This window comes from Aythya ferina (assembly GCF_964211825.1).
Source record: "Aythya ferina genome assembly, chromosome: 35".
Lineage (NCBI taxonomy): Eukaryota > Metazoa > Chordata > Aves > Anseriformes > Anatidae > Aythya > Aythya ferina.
The window spans coordinates 118698-130750 of record NC_140332.1 but is presented as its reverse complement, the minus strand read 5'-3'; the positions used below and the strand labels follow the sequence as shown (position 1 = coordinate 130750).

The following is a 12053-nucleotide window of genomic DNA, read 5'->3' as shown; positions in this document are numbered from 1 at the left end:
TGGGGGTCCCAGGGGAGGTTTGGGGGGTCCCTGGGGGACGTGAGGGGGTCCTTGGGGGGAGCTGGGGGCTCACTGGGGGGATTTGGGGGGTCCCTGTGGGGTGGGAAGGGGTCCCGGGGGGGGGCCTGGGGGGTCCTTGGGGGGCGTGAGGGGGTCCCGGGGGGGGTTTTGGGGGTCCCAAGGGGGGCTTGGGGGGTCCCTGGGGGCTGGGGGGTCCCCGGGGGGGGCCGGGTGGAGGCCATGCGGCGCCGGGCGGTGGCTATGGGGCGCTGGGCGATGCTTGGGGGGCGCTGGGGGGCCTCTGGGGGGGGCTGGGTGGCATCTATGGGGCGCTGGGGAACACTTGGGGGGCACCGGCTGCCATCTGTGGGGTGCTGGACACCACTTGTGGGGCGCTGCGGGGCATCCATGGGGCGCTGGTCTCCGCTTGTAGGGCACCGTGGGGTATCCGTGGGGCGACGGGTGTCATCTATGGGGCGCTGGTCACTTGTGGGGCGCTGGCTGGCATCCATGGGGCGCTGGATGCCATCTATGGGGCGCTGGTCTCCACTTGTGGGGCGCCGTGGGGTGTCAGTGGGGCGCCGGCTGGCATCTGTGGGGCGCTGGACACCACTTGTGGGGCACTCGGCATCACTTGTGGGGCGCCGGGTGGCATCTATGGGGCACCAGGTGCCATCTATGGGGTGCTCGGCATCACTTGTGGGGCGCCGTGGGGTATCCGTGGGGCGCTGGTCTCCACTTGTGGGGTGCTGGCTGGCATCTGTGGGGCGCTGGGTGCCATCTATGGGGCGCTGGTCTCCGCTTGTGGGGCGCTGGATGTCACTTGTGGGGCGCCAGCTGGCATCTGTGGGGCGCCGTGGGGTGTCCGTGGGGCGCTGGGTGTCACTTGTGGGGCGCTGGTCTCCACTTGTGGGGCGCTGGACATCACTTGTGGGGCGCCGGGTGCCATCTATGGGGCACTGCTCACTTGTGGGGCGCTGCTCTCCACTTGTGGGGCGCCGTGGGGCATCCGTGGGGCGCTGGACATCACTTATGGGGCGCTGGGTGTCACTTGTGGGGCGCCGTGGGGGGTCGGTGGGGCCGTGCCCCCCCCCAGGGCCCCCCCAGAGCCCGGCCCCGTCCGCCGCGGGGGGGGGGTCCCGGGGGGCAGCCCCCGAGGGGGGGTCCGGCCGCCCCCCCAGGTCCCCCCCCGGCTGTGGGGGGGGCTTCTGGGGGGGGGCTGCTGTGGGGGGGCGGGGGGGGCGCCCCCCCGGGGGGGCTGCTTGGCCTTGGCCGCCTCCGGCTGCGAGTTGCCCATGGGGGGGGGCTGCGGGGAGGGGGGGTCCCATTGTGGGGGGGGGTGGGAGCTGAGGCCCCCTGCCCCCCCCCCCATCACCCCCCCACCCCAAAATTGCCCCCCCCACCCCCCCTTTCCCCATCACCCCCCACTCATTTCCCCCCCCACTGCCCCCCCCAGCCCCAATTCCCCCCCCACCGCCCCCCCCACCCCATGCCCCCCCCCATTTCCCCCTCCCACCCCCAAATCCCCCCAAATTTCCCCCAAATTCCCCCCCCCCCCAAAATAATCCCCCCCCTACCACCAGCAGCCAGGAACGGCCCCAACGGCGTTACCGGGGGGGGGCGGGGGGAGCCAGAACACACCTTGGGGGGGGGGGGGGGCAGTGCCTTGGCCCCCCCCCGGCCCCCCCCATGGTGGTGGTGGGGTCGGGACCCCTTTATTTAGGGCCGGGGGGGGGCTGGGACCCCCTTTATTTGGGGCTGGGGGGGGGGCTCGGCCCCCCCCCTTTATTTTGGGGGGGGTCGCGGAGGCTCAGGGCCCCCATGGCCCCCAGCGGGGGGGGTGGGGGGGGGGCGCAGCCGCCGGTTCTCCTCCAGCAGCCGGTCCCGCTCCTGGGGGGGGGACACATTAAATTTTGGGGGGGGGGGGGCGTTAAATTTGGGGGGGTGGGTGTTAAATTTGGGGGGGGGCGTAAAATTTGGGGGGGGGGGCGCTCACCTCCCGCAGCTGCGCCAGCTCCTCCAGCAGCGCCGGGGGGGGGCGCTGGTGCCCTGGGGGGGGGGCGTGGGGTGGGGGGGGGTAATGGGGGCTCCCCCCCCCCCCCCCGGCTCCGTTTGGGTCCAGGCGTCCCGGCGGGGCCCCCCCCCCCGCGATGAAGACCCCGTCCTCATCCTCCTCTTCCTCGCTGGGGGGGGGCGGGGGGGGCTGGGGGGGGACGAGGGGGGGTTATTGGGGTGGGGGGGGGTTCCTGGGGGGGTTATTGGGGTGGGGGGGTTATTGGGGGTTCCTGGGGGGGTTCCTGGGGGTTTTTGGGGCCCCCCCCTCACCAGCAGGCGGCTGCAGCCGGGCTCGCGGGCGTGGGAGAGGCGCAGCAAATCCTCCTCCGAGTGCAGCGAGTCCAGGGACAGCTGGGGGGGGGGACACTGGCACCACACAGCGACCCCACAACACCCCCACAACACCCCCAGAACCCCACAACCCCCCCATCACCCCAATAATGACCCCAGAACCCCCCCAGTGACCCCATAATGCCCCCATTGACCCCAATGACCCCACAATACCCCCCAGTGACCCCAATTACCCCCTCATCACCTCTCCATGACCCCAATAATGATCCCATAACCCCCCCAATGACCCCAATAATGACCCCAATGACCCCAATAGTGCCCCCCCCTCACCGCCAGCAGGCTCAGCAGCTGGGGGTCGGCCCTGAAGGGGGGCGCGAGGCGCTGCAGGGCGCGCAGGTCTGACCCATGACCCCCCTGAATGACCCCATAACCCCTCCAATGACCCCATATCCACCCCATATCCACCCCAATGACCCTATATCCACCCCATAGCCCCCCCCCTCACCGCCAGCAGGCTCAGCAGCTGGGGGTCCGCCCGGAAGGGGGGCGCGAGGCGCTGCAGGGCGTGCAGGTCTGACCCCATGACCCCCTGAATGACCCCCTCCATGACCCCATAACCCCCCTGAATGACCCCATATCCACCCCATAACCCCCTCCATGACCCCAATTACCCCCTCTATGACCCCCCATGACCCCAATAGTGCCCCCCCCTCACCGCCAGCAGGCTCAGCAGCTGGGGGTCCGCTCTGAAGGGGGGCGCGAGGCGCTGCAGGGCGCGCAGGTCGCGTGCGTGCTGGTAGAGGCCGAGCAGTTTGGGGAGGTGCAGGCGGCCCCCGGGCAGGCGGCCGGGCAGGGCCGCGTCCAGCGCCGCCAGGTCCTTGAGGTGCACGGGCAGCAGCGGCAGGCGGAAGCCCCGGCACGCCGCGAACGCCCGGCGGTACGCCCCGAAATTGCCCCGCGACGACACCAGCTCCGCCATGGCGCTCAGGGCCTGGGGGGGGGGGGGGTGCAATGGGTGTGCGCCCCTTGTGAGCCTACGTGTGCCCCTTGTGCCCCTATGTGCGCCCCTTGTGCCCCCCATGTGCCCCTTGTGCCCCCCTTGTGCCCCCCATGTGCCCTGTGTGTGTCCCTATATGTGCCTCTTGTGCCCCCCGTGCCCCTATGTGTGCCCCCCATGTGCCCTTTGTGCCCTATATGTGCCTCTTGTGCCCCTACGTGTGCCCCTTGTGCCCCCATGTGCCCCCCATGTGCCCCCCATGTGCCCTTTGTGCCCTATGTGTGCCCCCTGTGCCCCTATGTGCCCCCCTTGTGCCCCCCATGTGCCCCTTGTGCCCCCCATGTGCCCCTTGTGCCCCCCATGTGCCCCTTGTGCCCCTATGTGCTCCCCTTGTGCCCCCCATGTGCCCCCCATGTGCCCTTTGTGCCCTATGTGTGCCCCCTGTGCCCCTATGTGCCCCTTGTGCCCCCCATGTGCCCCTTGTGCCCCTATGTGCGCCCCTTGTGCCCCCCATGTGCCCCCCATGTGCCCCATGTGCCCCCCATGTGCCCCCCATGTGCCCCTTGTGCCCCCCTTGTGCCCCCCATGTGCCCTGTGTGTGTCCCTATATGTGCCTCTTGTGCCCCCCGTGCCCCTATGTGTGCCCCCCATGTGCCCTTTGTGCCCTATATGTGCCTCTTGTGCCCCTACGTGTGCCCCATGTGCCCCCCATGTGCCCCCCATGTGCCCTATGTGTGCCCTGCGTGTCCCTATATGTGCCCCTTGTGCCCCTCGTGCCCCCCTCGTGCCCCCGGTGCACACAGTGTGTGTGGTGTGCAGGGCCCCAGCCCCCCCAGGACCACCCCAGGACCCCCCTTTTCCCCCTCAACCCCCCCAAGACCCCCCCCAGGACCCCCTTAACCCCCCCCAGAACCCCCCAAGACACCCCTAGGACCTCCCTTTTCCCCCCTTTACCCCCCCAGGACCCCCCCAGGACCCCCCCAGGACCCCCCCATGCCACCCAGAACCCCCCATGCCCCCCAAAGACCCCCCCAAGATCCCCCTTAACCCCCCCAGGACCCTCCCCAGGACCCCCTTAACCCCCCCAGGACCCCCCCAGGACCCTCTTTTTCCCCCTTTACACCCCCTCAGGACCCCCCCCAGGACCCCCCCAGGACCCCCCCCGTGCCCCCCGCCCACCTTGGCCACCTCGGGGGGCAGCAGGGCGTGGGTGTCGCGGAGGCGCGAGATGGAGCTGTGGCAGAGCCCCCCCACCACGGCCATCAGCGTGTTGAAGTTCTGCAGCTCCAGCAGCTTCTGGGGGGGGGGAGGGGGGGGGGGGGGGGGCTGGGTGAGACCCCCCCCCGGCACCCCTGCACCTCACTGCCCCCCAGTAACCCCCGTGTCCCAGTAACCCCCCAGTAACCCCCCGGTGCCCCCCCATTGCCCCCCATGCCCCCCTGACCCCCCATTGCCCCCCCACTGCCCCCCACTTCCCCCGCATTCCTTCCATCACCCCCCAGCCCCCCCATGCCCTATTACCCCCCTTGCCCCCCCTGCCCCCCTATTACCCCCTTACCCCCCACAGCCCCCCCATCACCCCCCCACCCCCCTGTGCCCCCCACCCCCCCATTTCCCCCCTTTACCCCATTCCCCCCAATGCCCCCCCACTCCCCCCATCCCCTCTATTCCCCCCCACTCCCCCATCACCCCCCCACTCCCCCCTCACCCCCCCACTCCCCCATCACCCCCCCACCCCCCCCACCCCCCCCTTGCCCCCCCCCCCAACCTGCGTGGTCCGTGTGAGCTTGGCCAGGGCCTGTGCTCGCTGCGTGGGGCTGGGGGGGGCGAGCACCAGGAGCTGCACCCAGTGGGAGACCCCATTGCACAGCGCCACCGCCCCCTCCAGCGCCGGGCTGCCCCGCGCCCCCCCCCGCTGCACGTAGCGCCGGCAGTCCTGGCACTGCGGGACACGGCACCCCCCCAAAGTCAGGGACCCCCCCGGTAGAGCACCCAAAGGACCCCCCCAGCACCCATCACAGCCCCCCCAGCTCCCATCAGGGCACCCCATGGCACCCAAAGGCCCCCCAGCACCCATTGGAACACCCCAAGGACCCCCCCGGCACCCAAAGGCCCCCAGCACCCAGCACAGCACCCAAAGGACCCCCCCCAGCACCCATCAGGGCACCCCAAGGCCCCCAGCCCCCCCACGCTCCCACCAGCCCCCCCCATTCCCCCCAGTGCCTTATGACCCCCCCTGACCCCATGACCCCCCGTGACCCCCCATGACCCCTCCAGCCTCCCATGCCCCCCAATGCCCCCCATGACCCCAAACACCCCCATACCCCCCCACAACCCCCCATTACCCCCCCATAACCCCCATCCCCCCTCCACCCCCACCCCCCAGGCCCCCCCCATACCCCCCACCCCCCCATAACACCCCCCTTACCCCCCCATCCCCCCCCATACCCCCTCCCTACCCCCCCGGGACCCCCCCGGGACCCCCCCCGTGACCCCCCCGTGACCCCCCCGTGACCCCCCCGTGACCCCCCCGCCCCCCCCCCGTGCCCCCCCCCCCACCGAGAGGCGGCAGAAGGCGCGGTGCTCCAGGCAGCTGAGCTGCTGCGCCAACTGCGCCGCGTCCAGGCGGTCGAAGAGCAGCGACAGCTTGCGCTTGGGGCTGCCCCCGGGGGTCCCGGGGGGGCCGGGGGGGGCGCAGCGGGGCCAGGCGGGCGGCGGCAGCAGCCTGCACGCGGGGGTCACACGCACGTGCACCGGGCACCCACGTGCACCATGCACCATGCATGCACCTGCAGCTTGCAGATTGCTTGCACATGCATGCACCCTGCATGCACTGCTTGCATGCCCATGCCCCATGCATGCACATGCACCGTGCACACGTTGCTTGCACCCTCGTGCACCATGCACACACACTGCTTGCATGCAACATGCACCGTGCACACATTGCTTGCACACCCATTCTCTGTGCACACACATGCCCCCCATGCATGCACATGCACCATGCACGTGTTGCTTGCACACGCATGCTCCATGCACACACTGCTTGCATGCACACGTTGCTTGCACTCTTGTGCACCATTCACACATTGCTTGCACATGCATGCAGTGCTTGCACACACGTGCACAGCCCCCTGCACGCACACCTTGCACCCCCATGCCCCACGCACTCTTTCCTTGCACGCACAGCCCCGTGCACACCCCGTTGCACACTCCCCCCACCCTGCTTGCACACACACGTGCGCAGCCCCCCCGCCTTTTGCCCCCACGCCCCCCCTCACCCCCCCGGCCTTGCACACGCGCGTGCCCGCCCTTACACGTGGCTGGTGTCCAGCAGCCGCGCGTGCCCCTCGCGCCCCTCGTGCAGCGCCGCTCGCCGCAGCTCCGCCGCCACCTCCGCCAGCGCCGGCTCCAGCAGGAAGGAGTCGGGGTGCTGCAGGGCCCAGTGCCTGGGGGGCACGGGGGGGACACGGGGGGGTCACATGGGGGGTCACGGGGGGGTCACGGGGGGGGTCACGGGGTCAGGGGGCACAAGGAGCAGAAGGGGACCTGGGATGGGGACTCAAAGTGGGGGGCTTGGGGTGCCAAATGGGGGGCACGGGGGGGACACGGACACATGGGGGGGGACAGGAGAACCCGGGGGGGGGCTCAGGACATCCTGGGGGGGCTCAGGATATCCGGGGGGGGGACACACAGGACATTTGGGGGGGGGTCTCACCGCATGAAGTGGCAGATGCGCAGCGCCCGCTCCTCGCGCCCGTCCCGCAGCGCCTCCTGGTAGGTGGCTGCCAGTCAAGGACCCTCCTGCACACCCCAAAACCCCCCCAAAACCACCCCAAATCCCCCCCAAAACCCCCCAAGACCCCCCCAAGACCCCCCCAGGACCCCCCCCCAGGAAGGATATAGGGCCAGGAGGCGTCGCGCCAGCTCGGCCGAGGGCACGACCCAGCCGTGCGTGGTCAGCGTCAGGTCCACCGCGTACTCGCCGCCGTGCAGGCGCCCGTCAGGGTCTGGGGGTGAAGCCCCCCCCCCAAACCCCACCAGGCACCGTCACCCCCCCCCCGGCACCGGGATGTGGGTGCAGCTCGGGGGGGGGATGGGGATTTGGGGTTAGGGGGCGAGGGAGGGGTTGGAGGGGATGGGGAGGCCGTGGGGAGGGGTACCCAGGGAATGTGGGGTCTGGGGGATTTGGGGTCTGGGGGATTTGGGGTCTGGGGGTTGGGGGATCCATAGGGATGGGGGACCCGGGGGCTGGGGCACCCAAGGGTGGCAGCACCCAGAGGAAGGGACACCCAGGGGAAGGGGCACCCAGGGGTCACAGCACCCAAGGGTCACAGCACCCAGGGGTCACAGCACCCAAGGGTGGCAGCACCCAAAGGATGGGACACTTAGGGGAAGGGACACCCAGGAGAAGGGACACCCAAGGGCTGCAGCACCCAAGGGTGGCAGCACCCAAGGGTGGCAGCACCCAGGGGAAGGGACACCCAGAGGAAGGGGCACCCAAGGGAAGGGACACCCAGGGGATGGGACACCCAGGGGTCACAGCACCCAGGGGTCACAGCATCCAGGGGTCACAGCACCCAAGGGCTGCAGCACCCAAGGGTGGCGGGGGCCGCGCTCACCGAAGGCGTCGAGGCAGCGCTCCAGGAGCTGCTCCAGGCTGCAGGCCTGCGGCAGGTCCCCGAGCCCGGCGCTGGCCATGGCCTGGCTGATCTCCCGCGCCGTGGGGCACGTCATCCGCCGCCGGCACGGCCGCCGCGCCTTGGCCCCCCCGGGCTTCCTGCGGCACCGAGGGGGGCTCAGCGCCACCGCGCCCCCCGCCCGCACCGGCACCCAGTGTGCCGTGGGGCTGGCCCCATAGATTGCACAGCGCCATGGGGCTGGACCCATAGATTGCATGGTGCCGTGGGGCTGGCCCCATATATTGTGCCATGGGGCTGGCCCCATAGATTGCACAGCACCATGGGGCTGGACCCACATATTGCACGGCACCATGGACCTGGACCCATATATTGTGCCTTGGGGCTGGCCCCATAGATTGCACAACGCTATGGGGCTGGCCCCACATATTGTGCTGCACCATGGGGCTGGACCCACATATTGCTTGGAGCCATGGGACTGGCCCCATATATTGAGCCATGGGGCTGCCCCACACATTGAGGTGCCCCATGGGGCTGGCCCCACACATTTCAGGGCGCCGTGGGGCTGGCCCCCCACATTTTGCGGTGCCCCATGGCTGCACTTCCCCTCCCGGCACCGCTTGCCCAACGCTCTTCCGGGGGGGCGGGCGGCTGCCGTGGGGCCCCCCCCAAAAACGCCACCGTGGGGCCGTCACCGGGACCCCCAACCCCCGGTGTGGGGCGTGGGGTCCCCCCCGTGGGGCCGGCTGCTGGCACTGGGCCCCAGTTTGGGGATGGAGCTGGGCCCCAGTTTGGGGGCGAGACTGGTCCCAGTTTGGGGGCTAGAGCGGCTGTACTGGGGGCACAGGCTGGTCCCAGTTTGGGAGTGGAACTGGTCCCAGTTTAGGGTGGGAGCGGGTCCCAGTTGGGGCCGAGGGCCACAACCCAGTGCCGCAAACTGGTCCCAGTTTGGCCGCCGAACTGGTCCCAGAGCGGAACGGGGACGGACGCTCCCAGCGTAAATGGGGGGGGGGACGACCCCCCTCTGCCCCCCACCCCAGTAGCCCCCCCCCTGCCCCCCCCCCCGGCACCCACCTCTTGCTGTCCCCGAGGTCCATGGCTCCGAGCCCCCCCCGCGCGCCCCCCGCCCGCTCCCAGTCCCCGGCAGGAACTGGGCGAAGGAGGAACTGGGCTGATGTCAGCCCCGGGGGGGGGGCCACGGCGGGGGGGGGGGCCACGGGACCGGGGATCCCCCCCCCATTGTGAACCCCAAAAATTCTTGGGGTCCCCCCCATTGCCAGGACCCCCCCCAATTGCCCGGGGTCCCCCCATTTCTGTGCCTCCCCCCATTTTTGTGCCCCCCCCCATTAATCAGGGGCTCCCCCCCAAATCGTGGACCCCCCCCGATTGCCAGGGGTCCCCCCCATTTCCCTGTACCCCCCCCCGTGCCCCCCCATTTGGGGAGGGGGCTGGGGGGGGGTGTTGACAGCGATTGCCCCCCCCCGCCCTCATTAGCACCCGGTGCTTGGTTAGGGCCAGCCCGGGGGGTGGGGGTGGGGGTGGGGGGGTGTGTCTGGGTGCCCCCCCCCCTTTGTCCCCTCCCCCTCCCATTTTTGGCCGGGGGGGGCCGTGCCTCAGTTTCCCTCCCCCCCCCCCCCAGGGCTCAGCGGCACCGGGCGGCGGCGGCACCGGGAGAAGGCTCCGGGACCCCCCCCGCCAGGGACCCCCCCGGGACCCCCCCCAGGACCCCCCCAGGGACCCCCCCCAGCTCCGGTCCCCGCTCCCCGGAGCCCCCCCCCACGTTACCGGGACCCCCCCCCCTTTATTGACGCCCCCCCCAGACACCCGGGATCCCCCCCCGGGACCCCCCCCCAGCCATGGCTGAAGCAGATGCAGAGGACGATGTCCAGTTCCTGCGCACGGTGAGTTACTGGGAGGGACTGGGAGGGACTGGGGAGACTGGGAGGGGGCCGTGGGGGGGGCTGGGAGTGACTGGGATGGGACTGGGAGTGACTGGGATGGGACTGGGAGGGACTGGGATGGGACTGGGAGGGATTGGGATGGGACTGGGAGGGACTGGGATCATACTGGGAGGCACTGGGATGATACTGGGGGCACTGGGATGATACTGGGGGCACTGGGATAGGACTGGGAGGCACTGGGATCATACTGGAAGGCACTGGGATGATACTGGGGGCACTGGGAAGGCTTTGGGGGGGGGAACTGGGGCTGGGGGGGCGCTGGGGGGGCGGCAAGGTGGTGTTGGGGGGGACTGGGTTGGGACTGGGGATACTGGGAGGCACTGGGACGGGACTGGGAGGCACTGGGATGGGACTGGGATGAAACTGGGAGCACTGGGAAGGACTGGGAGCCCCCCCCCGCCCCCCCCCATTGCCGGCCCCCGGCCCCCACCTGTCGTGGCCCAAAAAAAGCACCGGGGGGGGGGGGAGGGGAGGGGGGGGGCAGCTGCTGGGGGGGGGGGGGCGAAACCAGAGCCGGGGGGGGGCGGGGAGCCAAAAATACCCCCCCGGGGGGGGGAGGGGCGGGGGGGGCGGCCCAGTTCGTCCCCGTGTCCCAAATCCTCCCGGTTTGGCCTCAAAATGGGCCTGGGGGGGGAGGGGGGGGTTATTAACAGCACCCCCCCCCATGGGAGCAGCCTGGGTGGAAATGGGGGGGGGGGGGGGGGGGTTTTTTGGGGGGGGGTGGGGCTGATTGACCCCCCCCCGGTGTCAGGTGCCCCCCCCCTCCCCCCCCCCGCTGGGACCCGGGGTGACCCCGGCGGCATCCCAAAAATCCCCCCCCCCCTCTGCCCCCCCCCACGAGTGATGGGAGCAGGTGGCGGGGGGGGGGGGCACAAGGGGGGGGCACAAGGGGCTGGGGGGGGCAGCATTTTTGGGGGGGTTTCTCCCATTTTGGGGGGATTCTCCCATTTGGGGGGGCTCCTTGTTTTGAGGTCTCATTTTTCGGGGTCTCCCCTTTTTTTTGGGGGGGGCCCCTTTTGGGGTCCCCTTTTTGGGGGGTCTCTCACTTTGGGGGTGTCCCCCCCTTTTTGGGGGGGGTCCCTCTCCTTTTGGGGTCCCTGCCTTTGGGGTCCTTCCTTCTGGGGGTGTCCCCCCTTTTTGGTGACCCCCCATAATTTTGGGGTGCCCCCCCCCAGGAGGACGAGGTGGTGCTGTTGCCCACCAGCCCCCTGCCCCATGACCTCTCACCGTGACCTCTGACCTCGTGTCCCTATTATTTTGGGGTTTCCCCATAATTTTGGGGTGTCCCCATTATTTTGGGGTGCCCCCATTTTTGGGGTGCCCCCCCCCATTTCTGTGCCCCCCCAGGAGGACGAGGTGGTGCTGCAGCCCATGAGCCCCCTGCCCCATGACCTCTGACCTCGTGTCCCCATTTTTGTGATATCCCCATTATTTTGTGATATCCCCATTTTTGGGGTTTCCCCATAATTTTGGTGCCCCCCCCCCTAATTTTGGGGTGTCCCCCCCCCCAGGAGGACGAGGTGGTGCTGCAGACCACCAGCCCCCTGCCCCATGACCTCTGACCTCCTATCCCCATTATTTTGGGTTCCCTCCCATTTTTGGGGTGCCCCCCCCTAATTTTGGGGTGCCCCCCCCCAGGAGGACGAGGTGGTGCTGCAGACCACCAGCCCCTGCCCCATGACCTCTGACCTCCTATCCCCATTATTTTGGGTTCCCTCCCATTTTTGGGGTGCCCCCCCCTAATTTTGGGGTGCCCCCCCCCAGGAGGACGAGGTGGTGCTGCAGACCACCAGCTCGCTGCCCTCGGAGCAGCTCAAGCTGTGCCTGGCGGCCGAGGGCTTCGGCAACCGCCTCTGCTTCCTCGAGCCCACCTCCAACGCGCAGGTGGGGGGGGGGCGCCGGGACCCCCCCGGCATGGGGACCCCATGGGGGGGCTGCGGGGGGTGGGGACCCCACAATGGGGAGGGGGTGGGGGGTCCTGGGGAGCTGCTTCTGCTTCCTGGAGACCACCTCTAATGGGGAGGGGGGGGGGAGGGGGGGATATTGGGGGGGCTGGGGGGGCATGGGGGGGGCTTGGGGGGCTGGGGGGGGGCATGGGGACCCCATGGGGGG

The 12053-nt window shown here is 70.4% G+C and overlaps 1 protein-coding gene across 1 annotated transcript; it reads right to left on the bottom strand.

The window, feature by feature from the left end:
- Positions 1-1686: 1686 nt before the first annotated feature.
- Positions 1687-9077, bottom strand: RASGRP4 (RAS guanyl releasing protein 4; the record flags this gene model as incomplete). The annotated part of the gene is made up of 12 exons (XM_084502014.1): positions 1687-1890; positions 1997-2203; positions 2326-2406; positions 3062-3337; positions 4523-4639; positions 5112-5285; positions 5903-6068; positions 6658-6789; positions 7059-7121; positions 7245-7350; positions 7963-8120; positions 9055-9077. The coding sequence occupies 12 exons, from the start codon at positions 9075-9077 to the stop codon at positions 1786-1788; spliced, it is 1608 nt and encodes a 535-aa protein (XP_084358140.1). The 3' UTR covers positions 1687-1785.
- Between the last annotated feature and the right edge of the window lie 2976 nt (positions 9078-12053).